The sequence below is a fragment of the Pezoporus occidentalis genome, unplaced genomic scaffold, assembly GCF_034315485.1.
Source record: "Pezoporus occidentalis ecotype Australia unplaced genomic scaffold, CSIRO_AGI_Poc_V1 ctg6, whole genome shotgun sequence".
Lineage (NCBI taxonomy): Eukaryota > Metazoa > Chordata > Aves > Psittaciformes > Psittacidae > Pezoporus > Pezoporus occidentalis.
The window spans coordinates 9,057,710-9,085,661 of NW_026915943.1; the positions used below are offsets into that span (position 1 = coordinate 9,057,710).

Sequence of the window (27,952 nt, forward strand, 5' to 3'; positions counted from 1 at the left end):
AATAATTTTGTGATATTCACTTAAATAAGCAGTTGACTCCATGCAGATAGAACTAGTTTTGAAGATGACTGAGCACACACCGTGGCTAAGTACAGATGTCTAGATGGATCTGCTCCAAGCTTCCAGGAAATATTTAATAAAGACATGCACGTAATCCTGCCTTTCTATAGCCTTGTAGTTTTCAAGCTTATAAATTTGGAAATGCCGTTAGGAAAATAGAAAATGGAAGTTACTTGTGGCACTTATTCTTGCATGTGAAGCATGTTCTAGGGTGGAGAACCTGCTGAAACAAGCAAACTATGTATTTTAGATGCATTTAGTACAATGAAGAACTTCTGAATGATGTTTCCTATGATGGTTTCAGAGGCAGATGCATGGGAACATTGCAAGAGCTAACGAATATTCAGCATCTGATTTTTAGATTACATTTCTGGAAAAGAGAACTGACATGAAAGCAGTGTCTTTTGCAGAAATTAAACTTATAATAAAATCATGTATGTCCTTTCATCCAAATTATACAGGTATCGAAACTGATGTGTTAACACACACCTTTTTGAGCCATCTAAATTTATTTAGCTATTTATGTAATTGCTTGTTTGTTTAGAACATGGAGGCAGGCTTTTCAGACATGAGGAATGAGCTGCAGTGGCGGGATGCTCTCTGGAGAAGGATACAACTGGAATGCCAACAGATGCATACAGAACTACAGAAAATCAGAGACTATAAAGATATGCAGGAAATGTACGTTGAAGACAATATTTAAATTAAGAAGTACTTCTGAGCTAATAACTTTTATTTTTACATTTGATATAAATTAAAGCTGTTTTAAGATACTCTGGATTCAAATGTTGGATTCTAAACAATATTAAAATAAACATTTTCATTGGCAATTATATACAACAAAACGGCAGCAATAGATGCAGGCTCTGTAAAAAGGCTTTAATGCTGCCGAGATCTTTACAAATCAATGCATTTAATCTATTTCTCTTTATATGTTTACAGGCTTTTTCCATTTTCTCAGCATTAAAACACTTTGGAAATCGTGTAATTAAGATTCTCCCTAACATCCCTTGAGTAAAACATTCATCTTTTTATGGTTTATCTAATCTACTTCAGCTATTTGAGGTTATAGGAAATACCAGCCTGCAAGAGATTTCAGGATTCTTTCTGCACGCACTCGCATTGTCCTTAATCTCTAGAAATCTCACAAGATCCAACCTGGTTTAGGCCAAATCTTTGATTGTTTTATTTTTTCGTCAGCACACAGCTCTTCCACAGTTTCAGACTGTAGAGAGGATGCTGTAAGGTAAAGGTTATTGAATGTTCTGTTTGTTTCATGTTTTATTTCTTATTTAAAGGCATCAGCCATTTTGTGTACAACTTACTGAGCAACTAGAAAATAAAAACACCAAGTTATTACTATTGGCACAAAGTCAAGAATGCCAGCAAGAAGAGCTAAATGAGGTATTTCATATCATTAAGTATTTCCAGGTCTTAATTGCAATATGGGATTTTTAGAAGAGAGAAAAGTACTGACCTTGGGTATGATCGTATGTAGAAGAGAGCAGGAGATAAATTGTGGGTTTAGGAGAGCATGAAGTTTTCATACATGAGAAAGTTTTCATATATTGTTGCATTTCTGGAGGTAGGTGCATAGCTGTAAAATTGACATTCTGATTCTGTACAGAGCTAGCTACTTCACTGAAGTGAGGGAAGAGACCATGCTCAAGCATCACTGTGGTTCAAGTAATACCATGCAAATAATAAACCCTCTAAGGCTAAAAGTAATTAATAGGCTTTAGGAGGTAAGTAGTTTGTAGGTGGTCTCAAATGTAAGATATGTCAACAGATCAACTGCTACAAGTCAGTAGGACAGATAGCTGCACAAGGGCAAGCTTAGTCAGTCACCTGCTGCACAATCTATGCAGCGCTCTTTAGTTTGAACTACATACCGCATTGCATTGCACATTCCTCAAGTGCTGTGTGCAAGCAGTGGTGGCATAGCACTGTGGACTGGCATATGGCTTGGCAGGCCAAAACACTTTGGGAGTAGAGGATGCTCAGAACATCTTCAGGCATGTTGTGGTTTTGCTCAGTAGCACTCAAAGCAGGAATATCTCTAATTGCATGCAGCTGACTCAGATGCAGCAATTTTGGCATGATAGGCATGATCTAACTCTTAGAGTTTTTTGCATCTCCATCATCTCCATCTATTTGCTTACAATTCTAGTATTTCTGTGTAGTTTGCATAAATAAAAACGAAATGCCATCTGTTACTGATTGTGTACAGTCCTGCAAGGAATTATTAAAATAGGGCTGAAAGGTTGTTTGCTGGGTTATGTAGTTTTGTTTCTTACATAATAAAAAGACCTATCAATCAGTGCTGAATTGTTGGTTATAGTAAAAGATATGAGAACAACCTTTGTGCTGATTCTTTGGAGAACTGTGCACAGGATACAGTGCAGAAAGTTTGACCTTAAATTTTATGTTACAGTAGGAAAAATTCTCATACAGTGATTTACTGTATATGCTCTTTATTTCTAACATAGTTTCTCATCAAAGAGTCTCTAGATTGATTTATTTATATTGCCCTAAGTTAATTTAGGCTGCATTAAACTTATTTCAAGCCTAAATTAACTTAGGAGCAATATAACTAAATCAGACTTAGGTATATTGAATGGATATTTCCTTGGATAGTCTTTGCCATAAATACCAATTTTTAGCATTATTTTTAGTACATTCTTTTTAAATGTCAATTTAAATGTCTTGTATTGTGTTCAATTCTAATACTGAATAGGTAAATGGAAGCACAACAGAAGGGTTAAAAAACCAAACCCATAAAAATAAATAAAGCTATATGCCCTGATTCACGAAGACATTTTATTATGCAATGTCAAAAATCTCTGGTTCAGTTAGAAGAGTTGATACCTTGGAAGCAACAGCAAAAAGGTCACTGATAGGTAGCAAGTGATGCAATCATATATACTGCATAACATTTTTTCTTCTTGAAACCTTTTGCTCCAGATAAGAAACCATGTTTATCAAGAGGAGCAGTCCCATCACTCTGAGAAGGAAAGAATGAAGACGGAAATCTCTGACCTGACAGAAGAGCTTCATCAGGAGATCACTATAGCAACTATCATGGAGAAAGCTAGTCTTCTGGAAAGACATTTAAAAATGGAGTTGGAGATAAAAGACAAATTGTTAGCAAAACAACAGGTATGCAAGCAGGCAAAACCAGTGTAGATCATTTTACTCCACACTATTGGTAATGACATATATTATCTGCGAAAAAAGACATTACATTTCTTGCTGTAGTTTTCATCAGCAGTGCTGTAATATCTGTGAAGTGTTACTAGAGCAGCCAAATTGACACTGGAACAAGAATGCACTGGCAAATGTCAACTGTACATCTAAATTGCAATTCATTCTGACTATTGACTGTAGTTATCATTTTATCATGCAAAAGAGCTTGAAAACTTCAAGTTTGTTGTATTATATGCACTTTATCATTAGAACTGTTTGTTAGAGTATCTAGAACACTTTTTCAGGGATTTTTTTAAAGCTTTTTGAAGAATGTTACGTATCTATCATCTGCTTAGAAAATTCTGATAATTTGAAAGCTGAAAACTGTAAGATACCAGTGCTTTAATGTCAATTTTTAGTATTAAAAACAAATATGTTACCTTCATTACTTGGCTTTGTAAACAAAAAGAACCTTCATATTTAGAGTTTTCTGGGGATCTCTGTTTTTTGAGAAGGTCACTGCATATTGAAAGTTGTATTTAATGTAATACTTCACTTTTGACAATAGGAAAGTTAGTGCTTGGGAAAATGAGACATCTCCTGTTGTGTGGCTTTACCAGCCTATATTCCCTACCATAGCACTAAAAGAGTGGATGTCGTTTCTAGGCTCCATGACTAAGATTTCACCCAGTTTCAGTGGCCTGCAAAATCTGTCTCTCTTTGTATCTCCTAACTGCAAGTGAACTCCCATATTTTCCTAAGTGAAAAAAGGTAACTAAAATCAGAAGCATTGCACCTGTGTATCTTTTATAGGTGGTTTAAGACTTCTTCCTGCTTTAGTATTGCTGTATTTAAAAAACATTGTATTTAGTTTCATAATTATGTATGTTTTGTAAAATTAAACATATATATCTATACTCAGTGTCATTTAAAGTTAACAGTAATGTTCTTGTATTTAACAGAGAATTTAATCTTTTCCTAGTTCCTGGATTCCAAATACAAAGTTGTGAGCTCTGAAAACACACATCTAAAAGAGATGGTGGAAAAGCAGGTGTGTAAAAGTTGCATGGTATTTTTTTTAATCTATGCAATATGCAGAACAGTTACTTATATTTACTGTAAATGTAGATTGAGATCATGGCAGATTTTGAGATTTCTGACCTAAGTAAAATAAATTAATACAGATAAGGTGTGAGACATAATCAGCACCAAGTGGATTTAACTCAGCCTGAAGATGGGTATAGCTAGGAATAATTTTGACCTTAGCTGTAGTAAAGCAGAAGTAAGGTAAATTTTTCAGTAACTGTCTAGACAATAAACAGTTTCTTGGAGCTTATTTATTGTAAGTTACATAACTTATTTCAGAAAATATGTATTTTTAAACAGTCATCATTCTCACAGATATGAAGATATGTCCTAGTTTTACTATATTACCGGTTTCTTCATATGATATTTAAATAACTGTGTAAAAAACAGGCATATATTGCCCCCACCCAGCTTATTTTTGGAGTTCAGCATTTATTTTTCTTCAAACAGGGATTTTTAAAGTTTAATTCATAAAAAGTGTGCCACAAAATCATGTAGTACTGTAGTTTTTATGGGTACAATAAATGTTGTATATGCTGCCTTCCACAAAAAGCTTCAAAATGTCTCCTGTTTACAGAACATCTGCAGTTATTTTATCTATCTCTAGAAAAAACGCTGCAATGTTGCTTGTAAATTGTGCTGTAAATATATCTTTGGGGGATTTGTAGCCTGTTAATTGCCTTACTCTAGACTGACAAATGTATGAAAAAATGCCACATTTTTCCACACCCTTAAAATAGCATATATGTCTGTCAGTGATGTATTACCTATACATACATGTGCACTATTATGGATATATGTATGTGTATATGTGACATTATTGTGGAAACATAGACAGATGTGTATATGCATGTCTAGCTCTTCTCTATGGTGGTATTCTTCATGAAGATTGAGAACTGTCTGAAAAGTATCCTTGTAGATACCATGTCTGTTAAATCTGAACAGTAAAATCCAGTCAGTAGATATACCAAGGTCACTACATATATCAATACATTTATGGACTTAACAAGTCTTTCCTACTTTACTAATGTATTGGGAAAATCTAAACATTAAAGATTGTGAGGTATTTCACGCTAAGATTGCAGGAACTGGAGAGATTTTTACAGATGTGTTTGCATAGTACAGCAGAGCACTACACAGACTCCTCAAACTAATGCTAAGCTTAAGTCGGTGTGGTGTAATGCATCACCAGGGAGGGTTACTTGTTTAGATTTCAAAAGCAATGTAGCTGTGCCATCTCAGTTTTGGGGTACATGCTGTTATAAGTGTACTGCTGACTTGAGAGCTAGTAGTGGTAGTGTGACTTAGTGCTCTCCTTCCTCTGTTCTGCCACTTCACTTTGGAGACACAGCTGAGCCCCTGCCTGCCATCCTTGCAATAAATACTAAATTTCCTTTTACTTTCTGGCACTTCCATGGCAGCTTGGCTCATAAATTTCCCCTAAAATTAGCTAAGTGAGGCAAGGGTTACAGGAAGAGATAACATTAGATCAGATAGTGCAAATAATAGACAAGCTTTCAAGTTGTGCTAACTGTATACTAAGATCCAAATCCTTAATACTCACGAGTTATCAACTTCCAGAAGAATAAGGTAAATCTAGAAATATACGAAAACAAAACTTAATAGAATATTTTGGGTTTTAGTATTCTGTGTATAATCTGGACATGGACCTGTTGGAGCAAGTCCAGAGGAGGCCACAAAAATAATCAGAGGACTCGACCATCTCTCCTATGGAGAGCAGCCTTTCAGTACTTAATCAGCGCTTATAAGAAAGATGGAGAAAGACTTCTTACCAGGGCTCGTAGCAACAGGAGAAGGGGCAAAGGTCTTAAACTGAAAGAGGGGAGATATAGATTATTCATAAGAAAGGGTTTTGTTTGCTTGTTTTTTTTAATGAAGATGGTGAGACACTGGCACAGGTTGCCCAGAGAAGCTGTGGCTGCCCCATCCCTGGCAGTGTTCAAGGCCAGGGTGGACTGGGAGCTTGGAGCAACCTGGTCTAGTGGAAGGTGTCCCTGCTTGGGGCAGAGATGTTGGAATAGATTACCTTTAAGGTCCTTTCCAACCCACACTGTTCTATGGTTCTATGAAATCATTTGAGATTTTTCTGTCAATGACACTGTACTGCTATTGCAGATATACTTACACAATGCAATGCAGTATTATGTAGAGAAGTAGTTTCGAATTAGCTAGCTCTGGTGTGCAGCATAGGCTTTATAGAAAAAGTGACAGGACAAAAAAGGAATGCAGTATCCTGGGTAGTCAACTTCCAGAGCTAATCTCCATCTTCCCTTCTTTATACCTTAGTGGATGGTCCTCTTTAAGCCCTAGTTGCAGAGCAAATGTTGCTTGCACTTTTAGTATTACGACTTGTATACCGTGTGGACTAACCCAGCTGAGAAGCAGGGTTTAGTAACACACAGAGCACTGTGCTAATGTGGCTTTACTTTACTGCTTCTGAAGCTGAAGGTGACTGTATCTTGACACAGATATTAAATTGTGCCTGTAGACATACCCTATATCTAGTAAAGTAATGAACTTCTATAATTTTTTCTTATTATTTCTGGTGGGATTGCTACTGGAGGGAGCAATACAGTCTGCAGCTATAGCTGTTATGGTTTCTTTTATGTCATAAGTTTTACAAAGCAACTGATGAGTTTACAATAATAATATTTTGGATGCATGTTTGTTGAGAAACTTTAATTTGTTTTATTGTGTTATAGAGGCTGTTATTCATTCTTTTCCATTTATCTACAGTGGGTTTTTTTCTGGAGGCAATTCTCTTGGTTTGCTCTAAGTGCTGCATGATTATATATAGTAGCTAGGTCTTTCTTTAGCATAGAACATTGTTTGTGTTTGCTTGTTAAAAATACTAACATCCATTTGTTGTTGAGAAGATAGATAACTATATAATGATGGCTTTATCTTCTTGCACAGAGTATAGATTTATGTAACAAACAACACGGAAATTTCACATCTTCCATTCACAAACCGGAATATGAGAATGTAAGATTCCAAAGTAGTCTTGTTAAACTTCAAAATGACACAGAAACAACACTGCTGGGTCGCATGGGTACATATGGAGAAACAGAGGACAGCTACCAAACCCACTCAAAGATGAAAGAAAAGGAAGAGAGGTAATAGTTAAATTGTCATATATATGAATCTTCCTCTAAGTTTTTTGCAAGCATCCAACTGGGCTGAACTGCTTTTCTGCTGTTTCTGCTCATTCAGAACTCCCACCAACATAAATATCAAACCTAGTTAGTATATTTGTAAGAATTCCCTACATTTTTCTAGGTGGCTGACTGAATTTGGGAATAAATGAAGTCCTAGACATGTTTGATCATTTTTTAAATGTTTTTCACATGAAATGACTTTAAAAACTTTTTATGTGCTGCATAAGTTACTCTTAGTTCCAGGTTTTACAAAACAGGACAGGATGTATTTTTACTGCCAAATAAAAACAAGACAAGGAAAGAATATAAAAACCAACATGAGAGGTAAACTGCTCCACAGGAAGTTATCTTAATAAGCAGTTTGAACTACAGCCCCTGCTGAAAACCTCTCTGTCCCACCAGTTTCATTTGTTGGAAGTTTCATTAAATGTATTTTAATGCCTTGTCTAGTTTTGGTGTTCTTGGGTGACCTGATTTTTAAATGAAACATAATTTCAGGTGCCCTGAATAAATAATTACTACAATAAACTCCTTGTTAGGGAAAAATAATGAGACAAAAGTACTCAGGCTATAGAAAACATTGTAGTGATGCCTTCCTTCTTATTTCCCTGTATTCAGTGAAGCTCTGAATTACCTTCAAACATGTTATAATCATGGCATTGCAGTAATAAAAAGAAAATTAAACCCCATGCTAAACAATATTTCACAGTACGCGAGAGTAAAATTAATAGGAAGCTAAATATTTTGATCATTTGTAAAAAGAACTTACATGGTAACACTAATGTGGATCAGTTGAAGCCAAAATTACACAGGTTATTTCAAGCTCATACATTCAGTCATTGGCAAAATTTGAAGTCATTTTCTTGCTGCAAAATAGAAAGGCATCCCATTATATGTAGCAACACTCTTGCTTAAAACTTCCTTTGGAGTATTTTGTTTAAATATATAGTTTAGTGTTGTAGGTAGTATTCAGGTGTATACAAATACATATATATATATTGTATGTGTGCATGTACATATATATGCATATACATAATACACATATATAGATGGAAATGGCAGGTATGGTTGTTTTCCTAAGTTTCAAATAATAGAATTATAGAATCAACTAGATTGAACAAGACCTTTAAGATCACCAGATCCAACCTTTACTCCAGGACTGCAAAGTCCACCACTAAATCATGTCACTGAGGACCTTGAACACATCCAGGGATGGTGACTTCACCACCTCCCTGGGAAGCCTGATGTTGAAGGTTTTGCCGAAACAAATATTTACAAACCAAGTTACAGAGTATTCTGCACCTCAGAAGGTGCAGGTCTCATAATTTCAACAAAAATTGGTGAGTACATTTTTTGCTCATGCTTCCACTCTCTTTAATAGAGAGAAAGTCAGATTTTCTTAGGAATAAAACTTGCTGTACATGAGGAACTGTGAAATTTCATTTGTGAGAATGTAAGTGCATGAGACAATAGAACTATGCAGATACTTTGCAGGATTCTGATTATTTAGCTATTGAAGACCAACATTAAACCAAAACTGGGAGAGAGAAACCTGGGGAAGAGAACCTTTCTAACAACAGAAAAACCTCAACCACATAACTGAACACAATTTAAAATACAATTCTAATGAATTTGGTGAAACAGATCTATTGAGCCTGGTTTTCAGGATCTGAAACGTGATTGATTTGCTAAATGAAAAGTTATTTAGCTAAATAAATACATACACAAATTCCACATGTAGTGTACATACACATCAGCCAGCCAGTCTCTTTAAGACTGAGCCCTCTCTGTACTGTCAGTTCCCTGTTCCCAAACAGGAACTACCTCAAGATTTTCTCAGAAAACTAAAATTGAATTTTCAACAATCAAATGTGTGCAGATAATTCAGGCAATTTATGTTGGTTGAGTCAAACTCTAGGGTATATTTTATTTTATTGTGAGCATAAACCATGTTATTTCTGTTTTAATTTGCAGTTCTGTTTCCATGGTAATTATGGCACTGAAGAAAGGACAAAACCACTGCTTTTTATAGAGCAAAAGAAGTAGAAAACATGGTGTTTGTGCAAGAGGGGTGTTTGTGTTTTACAGAGCCATTTTCAGAAACTTTACTTTTAGTTTTTCCTATTTGCATTCAGAAACGTAGAAAGGTTTGCACAACTACAAAAAGTCTTTGACCAGCTACATTCCATAATGTTTTTCAGTCATGCCCCTCAACCAGTACTAGAATCCAAGGCATGGGCACCGGCATTAGCTAGATAGGAGACCTCTAGAGAAAACGCAGGAAATTGCAGGAGGTTCTGTTGTTTAGAAAGAGCCCTGATTTCTGCTTTTATTCAGTATGCAGGGAATTTCTAAATATTACAAAGTAAGATACGCAGGAGTGGCATCTATTACCTAAAAAAGCCTGTAGTCACATCCTACCTACAACCACTTTAAGTAACTACTGTTCTCATGTAGGGTAGTTGACCGTTCACAGAAGCTTTCCCCACCCTCAAGATTCCAATCCTTTATTTAGACCTCAGCCACATAGAGTTGATTTGAAGTTTGGTATGGTTGAAGAGGGCTTCCTCTGATGAAGCTGATTTATTTAGCCCATTTCTGCCAAAATTAAAACATGCATGTGAGCTCCCAATGAAAGGCTACTTATTCACCACAAAAATACACACAAAATAGGTAATTGGACAAGCCAAAGTGCTCTTTCATCATCTGGCAAAAGTGAGGGGTAAAGGCTAGGAATGAATGCCCACTAAGGTAGCTGGGGATCACTTAAAGGATCTGTTTTGACAGTGAACTGTGTCTCAAGGAGGTTTTCACTACCTTTTGGAGTTCACAGACTCTTTGTCATGCTCACCACTGGATCAGGTGTTGCAGTAGATAAACTGGAAGCAGTGAAAACAATCTCTTAGGAAAATACTTTTTAACCATTTTTACAAACCAAGCCAGCAGTTACACTTGCCAGGTAAAAGCAACAAATTCTGAAGACATTCTGGTCACTAAAGATCTGTTGTTTTCTTTCTCAAGACCAGGTATGACAACTAGCACAAGCTGTGTAAGTAATTTGTTTTGCACCACTGAAGTCATTGATCACGTAAAGACCAGGCTGATTTTATATATGAGTCTGGAAAAATCGATCCTGTCTATATAAATTCCCTTTGTGAAGACATCATTCTTCCACTTCTTGTCCCATATGTCGCCATGTCCACCGTGATATTATTTTTGTGAAGAATGTAGATATGTTCAATACTCTCTGACAATAAACCCATTGAAAGCACAAGTTTTTCAACTGCAGTTATAGTGTATTTGCATTGCCAGTACTAACAAATGGACAGTTTTGAAAAATTGCAGATATTTACCTACCTTTACATTTGCATTCAAAGAAGAACTCTGTTCTTACATATTATATTGCACTAAACTGGAAGATATTTAAACCCCAACTGTGAAGTCTGTCTGAAGTAAAGGCATAGTACCCATATCAAAGCACCTAAATGTAGATGTCATATTTTTCCAAGATAGCAAACAGCCCCAGCAATGCTATGGATTATAGTAGGAATGAAGTTCCTTTATAAAGTCAGTCCTTTTTTGGGAGGTATCTGATTTTGCTATATAAAAGCCACCAGAACTGTAGGCACCTGAGTCTGAAAATTCTGGTCTTAGTGAAGCAAGCCATAGCATAACAGTAATAACTGTTATTAAATACACAGAGAAGCAGTTCTGGGGGCAAATAAAAAAGAACACAGCTCACAGACTTTACTGTGGGTTTACAGAGAAAATTACTTCAAAAGGGTCAGAACACAAGATGAAAAAATATTTGTGATTTTATTATTCATTCCATCTATCTTCTGTGCCCTTCATCCAAACAATAGATGGAATTGACTTCAGAAGGGGGGGGGGGGGGAGAAAAAAGGCATCTGTGGCCAAAAAGCAGAGTGTGTTTATTTGTTTATTTAAAGAAAAGAATGAATGAAAGGAGGAAACTCTGCCCCCATAAAAGTAAACATTTTAACTGATTAGAAAACTGGAAGGCTGGGTAAATGTTCTCAGAGAGTTTTATTTTAGAATGTATAATAATAATAATACAATAATAATAATATTACAGAATCATGCTTATAATTTGCTTTCCTACAGCATTTGGAGTATCTTTATCACTACATCTTTTATAGCCAGAGAAAAATACGTTCTTCATTAGTTCTGTGAGTCGCTCTGCACAGTCTGTTGATGGAGTGCTCATTTTCATGTTTAAGGCTGTCAGGGTTTAACGTGGCAGGCAGCTGAACACCACACAGCCTCTCCTCACTCTCCTTCCCTCCTGCAGTCAGATGGGGAAAGAATTGGGAAAAAAGAAAAAAAAAGTAAAATTTGTGGGTGGAGATAGAGTTTAATGGTACAGAAAAGGAAGGGATGATGACAATGATAATGATGGTGATAATAATAGTAACAACAACAATAATAATAGAATCAGAATATACAAACCAGGTGATGCACAGTGCAGTTGTTCACCACCCACAAACCAGCCAGCTCCCAGGCAGCGGCCTCCAGCCAGCTTTCCCCCTAGTTTATAGACTGAGGATGACACCATATGGTCTGGAATATCCATGGAGTCAGCTGCGGTTAGCACCCCCAGCCCACTTGCTTTTGGGGTGGTGTGAGGCACAGAAAAGGCCTTGGCTCTGTGTAAGTGCTCCTCAGCAGTAACTAAAACATCCCTGTGTTATCAGCACTGTTTCCAGCACAAATCCAAAACATTCCCATACCAGCTACTATGAAGAAAATGAACTCTACCCCAGCCAAACCCAGCACAAGGGATTAAGTACAAGCAGGGTTCATTAAGACTGCACAGCCACCCTCTCCCAACACCAAGTATTGAAATTAAGATTAGAAAATGATGGTGTGCTCTTTCTGCAGGAAATGCTGTCCTTTCCCTGTGCTTGGCAAATTCTTCTTTATTAAAAAAAAAAGAGCTGTTTTCCTTGGATCTGAGCAGCCCTGCATACTCTTGAATATTTATAACAATTATACTTCAGTGTCAGAGAACTTGTCTTTAAAAGCTTTTATAACTGCATTTCAAATTAGTGAAGTGTTTTAGGATATTGCAATGATGGGATCTTTTCAAACAGCTATCATGTTTAAGTATAGTTGTTACCTCCCAAGACTACAATTCCAATTTTATTATAAGCACAGACCTCACTACAATGGAAATTTTTACATCAGTCAGAAATATTGTAACAGAAACGTAATTTTTTTTGCATGTTTTGCTATATAATCATAGGATCACAGAATAGTTAGGGTTGGAATGGAGCTTAAGATCGTCTAGTTCCAACGCCCCTGCCATGGGCAGGGACACCTCTGCCCTAACACCTCTGACACTAAACCATGACACCCAAGATTCTGTCCAGCCTGGCCTTGAACAGGAGTACTCACAACTTCCTTGGGCAACCCATTCCAGTGCCTCACCACCCTCACAGTAAAGAACTTCTTCCTTATATCCAATCTAAACTTCCCCTGTTTAAGTTTGAACCCATTACCCCTTGTCCTATCACTACAGTCCCTGATGAAGAGTCCCTCTCCAGCACCCTTAGAGGCCCCCTTCAGATACTGGAAGGCTGCTATGAGGTCTCCACGCAGCCTTCTCTTCTCCAGGCTGAAGTAAATACATAATAATAAATACAAGCAAAGATGCAACTGAAAATTAGTCTGATAGAGCAGGCACATGGGCAAGCTACTCTTGGTTTCAGAATTGTCCATGTCGAACAATATGGTTTCAGAATTGTTCAGTTAACTATCAGGAAAAGAAAATATTTTGGATGGGAAGAAAATAGCTTTCTTTTGTTCTGTACGTTATCATTAAATCGGTAGCAAAATCAGTATTGCAGTAAAAATGCAGGATCAAAGATACCTGTACTAGTTTTTTATTCAGCAAAATCCTAGCTATTTGAACATAGTTGTTTAAAGTTATATTAGATCAAAATTGGCTAATTATTCAATCACTAATAATAGGTTTTGTTTCTCATCTCATCTTCATATTTCATTTCCTCTATTTGTTGGCTAAATTCACTCTAGATCCTATCAGACTATAAATTGTGAAGACCTGGCTGAAGACTGCTTACTTAGCTTCTCCCACTGAAAAACTAACAGGGTGATATCCTTTGGCAAAGGATGACCAACAAACACTTAAGGAATATTGGTATTTTCAATACCTGAAGCAGGTTTGTGGTTTAGCTCTTGTCCTGCCATAATTATATGGCAAGGTTATCCAACTTCACCTCCAGTGAATAGGTTTAAATTTGTGTGATTTAAGTCATAGCCGAGGCAGATAGAGAATGCACACTCAGATGTTTACAGCAACTTAGCTGGAAAGCTGCAAAATTGCTGCAGCTTGGTAGTTTTTGATCTGCATGAAGCAGTTTGCACAGGTAAGTAATCAAAATTGCGCAAACAAACAACAGTAAAAACACGCTTGGCTTTGCTGTGATAGCTCAGAGTTCCAACTGGTTTTCATACTTTGATTTGTTTTTCTCTTTTAGAACTTCCCAAAAGAAAGATGGATGGGAAATGGAATGTCAACAGACTGCTGGGTTCACAGGATACCACAGAAACCACAGTCCTGCTTTATATGGCCAAGGCAGTATCACTGGTTCAAAAAGTGATAAGTATCCTTTGGGCTTCAGTGGGATGTTTCTTGAAGAGGGCAGAAGAGGCAGTTTACTGAGCCCTGCTTACAGTGCAGAAGAAATCAAATTATCAGTAAGTAACTATTTTCCTGTAACACAAATTCATCTGTGGACCAACCACAGCCCTGGAGGAGCCAAAAACTAGATCACCCCTGTTGTCATTATTATTTATATAATGCCAGCCCAGCAAAAATGGAAATACCTTAACATATAAAGCAGTTTTTTTCTGGAAATTAAACATCCCCTGCTGGGCCATACCTTTGTTCTAATAACGATGGTGATAATTACCTGCCATTATGTGACTGTGAGAGAGATTTCTACATTTTAGCTTATTGTCTTCTATATTGGCGCACTCCTTCATACTGACTTTTGTAAGGGCACTCTGCTTTAAGTGTATTTCCATAATGCCTGCAAACTAACTGTCTTAAGTGCTGTTTGACAAATCAAGTTTCTACAGCATTCCACTGATGGATGAAATTAGAGGAATTGCAGCAACTATTTTCTATGTGTTAGCTATTGTATTTGAGAAGGAACAGAAATGATAACTGCTGCAATCTTTCTTTTTTTTTGAAATGAAAGAGTAATAGTGCAGCATTCTGCCTTTCAGTCTTCAAAGGCTGAAGGTTACCAAGTTCCATGACAAGTGGGATAAATCTCCCTTTACCTGGGGCAACTTCTTAGGAAAAACTTTCCATAATTCTTTGACTTTAGATCTATCTTGAAAGTCAAGCTTTATCCTCTTCCTTAGTATCTTCTATTCTTCCTGAGGCCTCCACTAAAGGCCACTATGGTTTTCCACTTGAAAATTTAGCCCTTGTTTTCCAGACCTCAAACCATACAACCACACCATCATTAAATAACAGAACTAACAGATTAGTAGGAATAGACCGTAGCCATCTCTCTGTCCAGCTGTGATACATGCATTTTGTACCCAGTAGATCCTGAACTGCAGGTGTGTGGCTGAGCCTTATGGCTTGAGAGTTTTTATCTTTAAATTATTAATCATGACAATAATTGTTTGGACTTTTTCAGCAGAATTTGATAAATACCAGGTCTCCTCCTCTCTTCTGTCGGAAGTGTCAGACAGAGACTCCAGACCAGAGATCCCAGAGCTTCTATTTCCAGCCAGCCCAGGTAAAACATCCAATCCGAGACACTTCTGCAATCTGCAGGGAAACTATTTGCCATCTGGCACTCAGAACCAGGTTGATGCCAAGACTAGATTTAAAGGAAAACACTTTCCAGCTCCTGTGTAGGCAAAGTACAAAATGAAATTATTAAGCAAGGTATATTTCTCGTACTGAATCTAAGTCCAAATCAGTGACATTGAAGCAGGTACAAGCCCAGAAGATCTCCAGAATGAAATCATTATTCAGACTGACACTGGATACCACAGCATTAGTGCAGAGAATACTCAAGTCTATTACTTTGGAGTTCTGTGTTCAAATGGAAAGCCATTGCATCAAGGAGAAAGAGTAGAAAAACATACAATATGTTATAAATAGAGTTCTCTGACAGAACTTGCAGGACTGATGTTTCACCTAAGTGTAATCTCCAATATGTTCAAAATGTCTAAAGATGTTATAAGGGACTATTTTTCTGGAGAATATTTCTAGCACTAACTGAAAACATCAGCATTGCAGGTGATGTCCTGATACCTACCAAAATTACTCTGTCGGTATCTAGGGAAGACAGAAAACAGTCTCTAGGGCTTTATGCAGAGACTAACATCTCTCCTCCCAGTAAGGAATCTTCAGACAACCTTAGCAAATGTTCCACTGGAATCTCTGTCCTTTCACATTCTTACTTAGAGGTTACATATGTAAGAGAAAGTCACCATTACCTTAAAGTAAACTAGAAAGCTGAGCTAGGATTCAGTGGGAATTCACATAACCCCCATACTTCTTGGTTTAAGGCTTTCCAAATCTAGGAAAATACTTTTTCTCTGAATAGTACTTTGAACTGTGCTCTCTCTCTGAAATTAACAACTTCTGAAAATGGTTGCCTGATCTATTCCCAGTTTCTGGGAAGACTATTCCATACAACAGTCCAATGTCCTGCTTCAGAAAATAGATAGATAGATACCCAAAAAGATTATCTGCAGCTTCAGAATACTGCGTTTCTACACAATTTCTCCATTTCAGCAAGCAGTTGTGTACATTGTGCTTCTTAATCTAGAGCTTTAACTTTTAGTCACAAACACCTTCTCATGTTCTCTTCATACAGTGTACAGACATTTTTTGTTCTTGCTTCCGAGGCTTGGATAGACAAGAAAGACTTAAGCTGTAGCAAGGAAAAAATAAATGAGACATTAGGAAACTTTGTAATATTAAGTATGGAAAACCGCTTAATAAATAGATTGCAATGGAAAGTTGTGGAAATTCTGCCACTGGACACTATTAGGACTGATTTTGACAGTCTTGGTCCTACCCTGAAGCATGCTGTGGTCCGTGTGCCCACTCTTAGCTATTGTGATTACTTAGCTGATGAGGTTGCTAGGCCCTCTAAAAGCCTTCCTGTGTTTCTTGGCAATTTCCTAGGCATCTCAATTTTTATTTTCATATATGAGCAGAAGCATGTTGAAGACAGGCATCTATACCTGCTACCTAAGATGTATTGCAGTGTACGGTTGGAGAAAACTACTCCCCAAAGCCCTCAAATGTAGTCACAGCAAGACTAAAATTAGCCAGACCAATTTCTACTTTTGGTGTTACAAGAACTTTCCTGGAAAGCAGAAGAGGCTAAACATCAGGAGACTTTAACACTCTGGGATTTGACCACTCACGATTTGACCACTAAATGTTGCAATATCCTAAACGTTAAAGCTGTGTTGCTGCCCTGCTGAAGGTGCATCCAAGAATGCTGAAACAACTCATGGGGAAAGAAAGAGATTAAGCAAATTAATTAGGCAGTCTGTGAGAGAGAAGAGACCTAGCTTCCTGCAGTGCCACTCCCCAGCAACCCAGAGTTAATTCATAGGCACTTTGGGTGCTTCTTGCTTAAGGAGAAGACATATTTAGCATATATTTCATACGTGGAAGTACACATTTCTGTCAAGTGCACTCCTTCATTTCCAGCAAATCATGAGGCAAAAAGGTGATTACTATTCTTGGTGTACAGCAAAGAAATACGGGATCAGCTGAGTCTGTAGAAATGAAGACATAGAGTCCTTGTTGCCTAACTACCCAGTTTAGGGTGAAAGCTTGCCAATGAACCTATTTCTATTCAGCTTCAGTTAGAAAACCAAAAGACATAAAGAAGTGTTATCTGAGGAAAAGAAATTCAAACCTAGGGACCATGAATCTCAGCTGAGACACGGATTAAAGTAGTTTCTTTAGTTTTAATTCCTCAGGCATCAAAAGTAAAGACAATAAAGAACACAGTGAAAGAACAGACCAGAGGCTTGGAAAGCAAAGTTTAATTGCTAACAAGAAATGTTGCCTTTTAGACCTGTTTAGATACAACCTATTCTCAAAGTGCATAAAACCCAGTGCATTAGGGACCTATCCAAAATGGTAATCGGCGTCTGACCCTCAGGTAGGGAGCTGTAGGGAACCATGATCTGCTTATTCTAAGTGATGAACATTCTTCTCTGATCTCTGAGGAAATTCAGAAATGTCTCGTTTGGAGTTTACAGTGTATTTGAAGGAAAAACCCATCAAAGTAAGTCCCAGTTATAGCAAAGGACACTAGCCTATTAGGAAGATAGCTTGGTCATCGGGTCAACGTGTTTCTAATGACAAGCCAGCAATTGTAAACAGTGTTATAATGAATCTCTGAGAAGCTCTCATAACTTGATGCAACATTTCTCAAGACTCACGCTCATGTAAATTTGCTGTCCATATGGAAAAGCCCAACATAACTTTTTTTCTCTTGACGCCACCTATTAAATTTGCATTTCAGATTTACATTTTCCCAGTTTTGCACGCGTCTCACTGGAAGTATTTTCTTTGCACAGTGCTGAATCAGTGATTTCAGAGCTGGCATTCAGTAAATGAAACACATGGTGATTCTCTAAGTAAAGCCTCCAAATCAGTGTCTTCTTCATAATACAAAAGCCTTCTTCAATACTTCATAGTAGTAGTGCCACCTCTATTGTTGAATCCAAATGTTGCAAGGATAGGTGTGTAATCTAGTCCATGAAAGAATCAATATTCATGTAGCCATGGCATTCAAATTGTCAGCAACAACTCTTCATGTGAAAACACTGATGAGTTATGGCTGGGACATCATGCATGCATCTATAAGGAAAACCAGATCTGCCTCTGGATTTTCTCAAATATTAGAAGATTAACTTTCTTTCTATTCACTGCTAGTGCAGGGATTGGTACAAGAGTTTTGTGGCACAGAGTGATCCAATAGCTTTGGGTTCTTTATACATGGCAGATTAAATAACTTTTTCTTCCCTGTCCTGTTAAATATTTGGAGGGACTGAGAAAAGGAAGATTCTGCTTTATCTGTGAATTTCATTTTAGGAGCCCTATACATCAGAAAGTCTGCCTCACTCTAGAAGGATGGGACTTCATTCAGAATTTATTTCCACCTATCACTTACTTACTCTACTTTGAAAAGAAAAGGGGTTTCTTATGGGAAATCTCTACAGTTTATCTCAAGGTCTGCTGCAAAGAGTGTGGAGAGAATATTGCTTTAAAGCATTTACCTAGTTAGTATCTTTTGGCCTGCAAAAACTGCTAAAGGGCAGTTTTAAACCTGGCTGAAAGCAAAGACCAAATCTGCCTCTAGTTGCTGTGGAAATGGCGAATAGCCGATTCTGATGGACTGCAGCTTAGGATAAAAATGTACAGGCGTCATAGAATTGGCCTTTCCACAAAACGTTTGAATATATAAACCATTTGAAGCCCTTCCTATTTGATGTGCTGACAGAGAAACTCTCTCTTTTAAATTCCAGGAGAAACAAAACTAGAGATTCTAGACTTATAACTCAGTCAGTTATTAAAACTATTTTACATATGGTTTAATTAAGATAATAAATGTCAAACACCCTTCCCAATACATGATCATATAAAGACAGAAAATTATCTCTCTCACTCAGTATTACAGCTCCTATACTAAGTTTTTTTCTCAGTCAACTTAAAGATTCATGTCATAAAACTATTCCTCTATACAAACAAACACTGAATTTATTTAAACAAGCATAATATCTTTAGGCAAAGAAAAATTGCTTCACGTTTCTTTTGATAAACACATTCCAATGAATGCATCTTAAGCATTAGCGAAAGAACTAAGAAAAAATGCTGCTTAAAAATTTAGGACTTGTTCCATCAAAAATTCACTCGTCCTTTGCTTTCTACAACTCTGCATGCCGTGACAACCATTTTAAGACCGATTTCAGTATGGTTTATGTCTCAGTCTACTAAATGCTCATTAAATGGAAAGAAGATTTTTCAGTGAACTACTTGCAGAGAATAAAATCTAGTACACTCTCCAGAATGTCAGGGTCTGAAGTTGATGGCACTGAAATGAACATAGGTTTTCCTCCTTTCCTCAGAAAGCAGCACATCACGGGAGGAGAGAGCTAACATTGCAGGAGGCAATCAGCCATATCCAACGCTGTAATTCCAAGAAACAGATTATTGTCCTCTGTCCTGGTCTAAATTACACAAGTGACTAACATATCCTGTAGCTGATTCAAAGATTCTGGAGGTTCTGAAGCAGCTTAATTCTGTCTAATGGGATTTTTAAGTTTTTAATGTCAAGTCTACATCCTAATGCTGTGGATATCACAGGTATTCAAACATCATGTTCGCATTATGCCTTTAAAAATATATTACTAAATTCATGCTCTCTTGGAGAGCTATAAAGTGTTTTAGAATTATTAGCTGCTCTAGGTTGAAATGGTTTTCAAAGCTACAAACTTGATAATGCAAACACGTTGTAGTACTTGCTGCTTTTTACTAACCATCATTTTCTATTCATTGCTCAGTCCTCCCCTGAGATGTCCTTCCTTGCAACAGCAGAAAAGTTCCTTCAAGAGGAAGAGAAGCACACAAGAGAGTTTGAAGAACGTTTAAATTTGCACCTTGAAGAATTGCAAAGACACTCTGAAAATACCCTCCAAAAATATACCAGGTCACAGCAAAGCAGACACACTTAAGCCAGTCACACAATTAAGGAAATAAAACCAAGTAATCACCCATGACTTTCTTAGAACTAAAATCTGCAATGAGCTGCTTAATATAATTAGGCCCATTGCCAATAGCATGTATTTTTAACACCAAGGTTTCGAGTAAGATAATAATTTTAGGATTTAGATATATTGTAACTCAACTATATTACAAAATACTGTACTCTAAACATATTCTAAAATATACAGGTTGGTTTTGCATCGTTAAATTATGTGCCGCAGCAACCCTGGTGCAGCACTGTGAATTAAGTAAGATACTTCGAATTCTGTGATGTATGGAGGGATAATAAGTGGAATTATTCCCTTGAAAATACAATCAGCCAAAAGAAATTCTCTAGATTGCACAGAACAAGAATAACAGGGGCCTTTAGTCATGTCATAGCTCCTGGCATAAAGAGCTTATCTATGCTCTAGTTATTCTTGGCTATAGAAACAGCCCTTGGGACTCCTGAAATGAGAAGTTTGAGCTCTTTCTTTCTTACCTCTAAGCCATGCAGGTCAGTGAGAGGAACATGAATAGACAAAGCACATTATTTTGAAGCTACCCATATTGCCCCTTTTACCAGACCTATAGCCTTCACCTGGGGCAGAGCATGATCTCAGGTGCTTTTCATGCTTTACAGTAATTCTGTATAATTTTTTAATCCTGTCTTGAAAAACACCTCTTTTGGCAACAGTGTTTTGATGCTATGTTGGCTTCTTGTTTGAATACATTGGAACAGGGAGAAATACTTTAGGCAGCTTGTGGTCAGTCTTAGGTAAGGGGCTAAAGTCTTTATAGTTCTCTACAACATAGGAAAACATTGTAAAACCGAGCAGAGTTAACTGAGCTCAATGTGCCAAAAACCTGCATAATGTTGAGATTCCTTTTATTTGCAATTCATCCTGAACTCTGTTGCTGTGCAAGTGAAACAGAAATTACAGCCGGTGTGGATGAAGCACCGATTTCAGTGAAAGAGATACTGAAGAACTGCCTCCCAGCGTAGACTGTTGCCAACTTCCTGGAAAAATATGGATAAAAATAATACCAGACTGTCAAACAGCTCCAGTTTGTGAGTAAAAGAAGTCTCATTAATATTCAAGACCATAGCAAAAAATGTGAATTGGTTTTGGAAGCTCTATTTCCATTAAGACAAAATACACTACATCACACTTACACAAAATACCAAGATTTTAAATACGGGTTTGGCGCAGTTTGCAATAAAATGAGTAATGAAAATGAGGACATCAAAGAACCTTTTAGAGGAAAATTCAGGAAAATTACTAGACTCAGCTGTAGGAACGAGGACTGAATGAAAAGATGATGGGAAGACATCTGAACAAACTAAATATATATGTGTCCTCAACTTAAGGGGAGATCCAGCTGGGTGTTTCAAAAGAACTAATGAAGAAATTTAAGACCTTCTGGAAAATGAAGCTAAATTTTAAGATGGGAAAGATCTGTAGAAGCAAAAAGATGTCAAAATGTTGTCTTTCAGGGAGGCAAGAGAAAAAAAATACGGGATATTAGCAGTTGGCCAGATTCTGTCACAACTGCACGGTTTAAAAATACAAGAAGACAGTGTGCGTCTGATCTTCAAAGAACCTACATGTCTGAGTCCAGTCCAGGCCTGAGGATCCATCTCATGATACAGGTCTGTGTGATGATACAGAATGAATGAATGAAATGATCAAAAAATGAGAATTTTTTCTAAATCCTTGTAAGATCTCACCAAACTACTATCTTTGGCTAATTAAATAACAGTTAGTTTCAGCCTGCCTTTTCATAGAATCATGGAATAGTTTGGGTTGGAAATGACCTTAAAGCTCACCCAGTTCCACTCCCCTGACAGGGAGAGGGACACCTTCCACTAGAGCAGGTTGCTCAAAGCTCTCTCCAACCTGGGTTTACTCTTATGCCCTGCTTAGAACATACTATGCCACAAATATGCCGAGACAGTATGGATCAAAGTGCCCTTCTCTTTGCTAGCCAGTACCAGCTCATCTGACAACCCCCAAATTAAACAAGTCAATTGCAAGACCACAGCTGGAGCCACGCCACTGGTTCTGAATACTTCCATTGTATTAAAAGGTAGAAACGTGATTGAACTGGTGAGAGGCTCCTGAAGGCACATACATATTCCTAATGTCAACATGGCAAAAATAGTTTGTACAACATGTACCACATTTCAAGATATTTGAAAAACTTTTGAAAGAATGATGGACAGCAGAAATAATAAAGACCAAGAATGATGTACCTTATGAAGACGGGTTGGAGATGTATGAATATTGTACAAAAAAAGAATAACCAGGAGGCTCCAAAGCAATAAATGTCTGAAATCACCAATAAAAATGTATTATTAATTGTACAATCATTTGACAGGACAAGATGCGATATTCAGGAGCTACGGATTACCCAAAACATACAGAGCAACGAAGATGATTAAGGGAGTGGAGCATCTCCCTTATGAGGAAAGACTGAGGGAGCTGGGTCTCTATAGTTTGGAGGAGACTGAGGGGTGACCTTATTTGTGTATATAAATATATAAAGGGGGAGTGTCACGAGGATGGAGCCAGGCTCTACTCAGTGGCAAACAATGATAGGACAAGGGGTAATGGGTGCAAACTGGAACACAAGAGGTTCCACTTAAACTTGAGAAGAAACTTCTTCTCAGTGAGGGTGACGGAACACTGGAACAGGCTGCCCAGGGAGGTTGTGGAGTCTCCTTCCCTGGAGACATTCAAAGCCCGCCTGGACACATTCCTGTGTAACATTATCTAGGTGTTCCTGCTCCGGCAGGGGGATCGGACTAGATGATCTTTCGAGGTCCCTTCCAATCTCTAGAATACTGTGATACTGTGAAACTCGCTATTCTGCTTTGTAAAGAGCCAGGCAATGGAAAATTCTTGTGAGCTGCTGGACTTCTTTTATGATTTTCCAAAGCTTTACCAAAAAGGATGGGTTTGGTTCCTGGTTGAAAGATTTATTTTAAATAAAAAGAACAATGGTTCAGGCTGCCACCACCTTTTCTGGCTTAAGGAAAACCAGAGGTCATGTTCCATGGAGGTATGATATTGAAATACTTGGTGGTATAGGAGCTGCCAAACTGTTGTTGCCCAGTTCACTTCCCCAGACTTACTCTGATGGGGCTGTCAGTAAGTGAACAGAAACTTTGAAAGAGGCTCACATAAACGCTGAGTATTTGGACCATTTTTCTTCCTACTATTTTGTACTCTCTTCCTTTTTGCGTGGGAAATTTAGGAGCTAAATTTCACACAAAGCACCTAAACCCTCCAGTCCCACTGTTCTGGCTTTATCACAGTGTAACTGGTTATAATTCCTGGTTTCACAGGGGAACGGCAGTGCACAGGAACAAGCCCACCACCACTTAGCAATTCAAAACCTGACGAAACACCACCACTGTGAATGAGAAAGAGGTCCTTAGAGACTGCCTAATGGGACGAGCCCCAGGTGATTTTACATCTGTGGAATGGACAGTGGGATTGAGTGTGCCCTCAGCAAGTTTGCCGATGACACCAAGCTGTGTGCTTAGGTTGATATGCTGGAGGGAAGGAATGCCATCCAGAGGGACCTTGACACGCTTGTGAGGTGGGCTGATGCCAACCTCATGAAGTTTAACCATGCCAAGTGCAAGGTCCTACACCTGGGTCGGAGCAATCCCAGGCACAGCTACAGGTTGGGCAAAGAAGAGATTCAGAGCAGCCCTGAAGAGAAAGACTTGGGGGTGTTGGTCAATGAGAAAATGAACATGAGCCGGCTTCAGTGTGCGCTTGCAGCCCAGAAAGCCAACCACATCCTGGGCTGCATCAAAAGGAGCGTGACCAGCAGGTCGAAGGAGGTGATCCTGCCCTTCTACTCTGCTCTTGTGAGACCTCACCTGGAGCATTGTGTGCAGTTCTGGTGTCCTCAACATAAAAAGGACATGGAACTGTTGGAACAAGTCCAGAGGAGGCCACAAGGATGATCAGGGGACTGGAGCACCTCCCGTATGAAGACAGGCTGAGAGAGTTGGGGCTGTTCAGCCTGGAGAAGAGAAGGCTGCGTGAAGACCTCATAGCAGCCTTCCAGTATCTGAAGGGGGCCTATAGGGATGCTGGGGAGGGACTCTTCATCAGGGACTGTAGTGATAGGACAAGGGGTAACGGGTTAAAACTTAAACAGGGGAAGTTTAGATTGGATATAAGGAGGATATTGTTTCCTGTTAGGGTGGTGAGGCACTGGAATGGGTTGCCCAGGGAGGTTGTGAATGCTCCATCCCTGGCGGTGCTCAAGGCCAGGTTGGACAAAGCCTTGGGTGGAATGGTTTAGTGTGAGGTGTCCCTGCCCATGGCAGGGGGGCTGGAACGAGATGATCTTAAGGTCCTTTCTAACCCTAACTGTTCTATGATTCTATGATCTATGAATGTCAGTGAGTCATCATAGTTCTATTTACACATCCAGTTCAGGTGTGTGCTGATCTGTGTTCTGTCCCACCACTTTCTGCCCAGCAGCTCCCAGAGACCAAAGAGCTGGAAGGAGGCTAAGGGCATGGCCAGAAGGTCCTTGGCCTTATCATACAGACGGTGGCTTTACAACCCACAACAGCCAATTACATCATTCCCAACCACAATTTTCCATGTAATTCTATGCAACATAGCTATCCACTAGATTTTACACCTTCAACCTTGTGCTAGGGAAGGTTTTTTTTCTTCTCAGACACCGCAGTCTGTTGAGAAAACACTAGGTGCAAGACGTGTCATAGCAGAGCTCATTTGGATTGGCCAAAGCAATGTGGGAACTCTGTTGTTTTTAACTCACTGCAGGGTTCAGATCTCAGAGTTCACTGTGTCAGAGTTACCATTTAATCACACGGGCCCCCTCAAATCCATAAATAGGCTGTAATTTAATGTACTGCATCTAGATTACTGCTAGTGGATTGAGCAATACCCCTGGACACAGATACACCGCACTGCAGCGTCCCTAAACCAACAAAGCCATTGGATTGTTCCTCTAATCTACTTTTCAGCAAACTGCTAGTGGCTTTAAAACAGATTTATTGAGAATGTTTGTCCAGTTACCTTAAGAGAACATGTCTGAATGCAAAGACCAGTCCTAAACCAACCTCTCACTGGATTCCTGCAACACATGTAGGATTTACTTTACTTGAAGTGAACCCTTGTACAATTCCAGATGGAGCAAGAAATCCTCCAGAAGTCTCCAGGGAGACTTGTAAGTCTTCAGTACCTAAATGGGGATACAAGAAAGCTGGAAAGGGAATTTCGACAAACACAGATAGTGACAGGACAAGGGGGAAATGGCTTTAAACTGAACGAGATTTACATTAGACATTAGGAAATAGTTCTTCACTATGAGGGTGCTGAGGTGCTGGCACAGGGTGCCCAGAGAAGTTGTGGCTGCCCCATCCCTGGCAGTGTTCAAGGCCAGGTTAGACGGGGCTTGGAGCAACCTGTTCTAGTGGAAGGTGTCTCTGCCCATGGCAGGGAGTTGGAACTGGATGAGCTTTAAGGTTCCTTCCAACCCAAACCAGTCTGTGATTCTATGAAGTCCCAGTCCTCAGTATTCCATGGAAGCCCCATAACAAGAAATGTTTCGGTTGAAACTTTTCAGCCAAATAAAGATGGTGCAGAGAAGACAACAGCAGCTGGCAGCTCCACCTGTAGCAATGATGGGGATACTTGACTGGGACATGCATGGCAGGATTTAGCTTGCTCATGTGTGGTGCGTGAACTGGAACCACCTGCCTTGGGAAGAAACTTCTCCAGGTAAGAAATATCTCTGTGGTGCAGATCCAATCCAGAGAATCCAAGTGCAGGTTCCAGTTCACACCCTCCAGAGCTATGGCAGCATCCAGGCCTGTGCATGTACTATCCAGGCACCGAACATACACAGTCTGGAAGAAGAACAGTGTGTTTTCTCTGCTGCCTGTATTTAAAAGCACCATTTTCTGAACATCAGGATGTGAATAAATATTTTCTTGTAGATGGATTGAAGCAGGAGACCAAGAGCCAATTTCTCTGAGCTCTGAAAATATGTGTTGTTCTTCCTTCAGACCATGGGCACTGGCGCTGGCTTCTCTTGCTTGGCTTTGGGGAGTGGGGCCGTGGTTGACACCGATGGGCAAGGATACCCACCTCAAGGATACCTGACACAATTCCACTGTTTTCTTAGCACTTAGAAGGCATTTACAAAACTCCATTCAAACCATGATCTTAAAGTATTTGACTCAGATTTGATTTATGCTTTGAAAAATAGGGTGTAAAAAATTGCTGCTGTAACTCGATTTATCAGAAGTCAACGGCAAGTTTTAATGACTTGACCTGATAATGAGCGCTTACGGAAAGCAAAAGGTACCATAGACACTGCGGAAGAAGTCTCTCAGCATGAGTTTTCTGGTAAAATGCCTGTAATAAATCATTCCATTTTGCCCACGAGCTGCTGTGTGCCGGGGAAAAGTTTGAAATCCTATTTCCAAAACAGTTTTGAAGGCACCTGACAGTCGGAGTAATACGCACCCTTAAAAACCAGAGACGCACTTACACGTTGGGCTGCGAAGGTTCTCAGGAGCTGACATTTGGGCAACTGCCATTAATTTACTTGCCCATTGCTTCCCAGAGATTTTTGACAGCTCCTGTCTACAGAGGCTTCCACCACCACCCCCCCCCCCCACTTCTCCGAATGTGTATTCTCACATCCAGCACTAGCAAAAGGGAATTTGGTTGAAAATGTCAGAATCCAACTTCATTGTTTACTAGAGAAAAATACATTCCTCTTTTTCCTTTGAAGCATCAAAGTGTGAAATCAATTTGGCTTCTGCATAAGGAACAATTCCGAATGTGCAAGTTTTCCTCTCAATTAGCACCCAGTAAAATTGCACATTTCAGGGACGGAAATCAACAGTGCCTCTTATTAGCATTAAGCTATAGTTCATATTAATAAACATTTGGCTCCGAGAAGATTATTATTGTGACCTGAGGAATTCACAGATGACAGGAGAGAAAGGGAGTGCAGAAGAGAAAGCAGCAGAAATGAAACATCTCATTAGAGAAGTAATCTTAAATACTACCTAACCCAGCTGACCTGCTACCTCTTCAGTTGTTACCAGCCAGTTAATTGCTCTTATGTGTCACAGACTCAGCTCTTGCAGAAAATTAAGGGAGGAGAAAATACCTCAGGGCTCTGAACAGCCTTTCCAAAGGCAAATTATTGCTTGTGCTGATAAAACAGCCCTCAGGTGGAAGGGGCTGAAATACACCTGCTGCTCTGAGACGGGAAATCACAGGGACTTTGACAGAGCTGTCAGACAGTACCATGGACTGAACAGGCACAGGAAAACCCTGATTAAGAATCTACAAAGATGAAGATGATAAAGAGGAACCTATAGAAGAGATGGGCAGGAATTTTGCTTCTCTTCTAGACAGCCAAGGTAGCAAGCACCCTGCAGAACACAAGTACCTAACTAAACCACACATGCGTTTGCTCACATCCTCAGGCATAGCTTTATTCAAAACCTCCCTTCAGAAACAGGCAAATGACCGGAGCTCCATTTCATTTTATCCCGGAGTGAGGATAAAATTAAAATAGGACAGAAAGGATTTGGTGCCAGGAGAACAGGAGCAGCTGTGAAATA

The 27,952-nt window shown here is 38.8% G+C and overlaps 1 protein-coding gene and 1 long non-coding RNA gene across 6 annotated transcripts in view; one reads left to right on the top strand and one right to left on the bottom strand.

The window, feature by feature from the left end:
• DEUP1 (deuterosome assembly protein 1) overlaps nucleotides 1-22,675 on the top strand; it is a 49,549-nt gene extending 26,874 nt beyond the window's left edge. For 2 of the 3 annotated variants that reach the window (XM_062639293.1, XM_062639296.1), the window contains 8 exons: nucleotides 605-741; nucleotides 1,359-1,464; nucleotides 3,025-3,219; nucleotides 4,229-4,297; nucleotides 7,270-7,469; nucleotides 14,033-14,252; nucleotides 15,215-15,313; nucleotides 20,124-22,675. In XM_062639293.1, the coding sequence (XP_062495277.1) occupies nucleotides 605-741; nucleotides 1,359-1,464; nucleotides 3,025-3,219; nucleotides 4,229-4,297; nucleotides 7,270-7,469; nucleotides 14,033-14,252; nucleotides 15,215-15,313; nucleotides 20,124-20,294 (1,197 nt within the window). In that variant the 3' untranslated portion in view covers nucleotides 20,295-22,675. The remainder of the gene's footprint in view (nucleotides 1-604; nucleotides 742-1,358; nucleotides 1,465-3,024; nucleotides 3,220-4,228; nucleotides 4,298-7,269; nucleotides 7,470-14,032; nucleotides 14,253-15,214; nucleotides 15,314-20,123) is intronic. The other variant, XM_062639294.1, reaches the window with a different exon arrangement.
• Nucleotides 4,270-27,932, bottom strand: LOC134174383 (uncharacterized). Of its 3 annotated transcripts, XR_009968625.1 has the most exons (4): nucleotides 15,229-16,103; nucleotides 10,329-10,390; nucleotides 8,281-8,377; nucleotides 4,270-5,260 (listed from the first exon to the last, which is right to left on the bottom strand). It is a non-coding gene; the product is annotated as an uncharacterized LOC134174383 (long non-coding RNA). The 3 variants fall into 3 exon arrangements; XR_009968626.1 differs by lacking the exons at nucleotides 4,270-5,260; nucleotides 15,229-16,103 and adding an exon at nucleotides 27,807-27,932 and having other exon boundaries at nucleotides 7,561-8,377; XR_009968624.1 differs by lacking the exon at nucleotides 4,270-5,260 and having other exon boundaries at nucleotides 7,561-8,377.
• Between the last annotated feature and the right edge of the window lie 20 nt (nucleotides 27,933-27,952).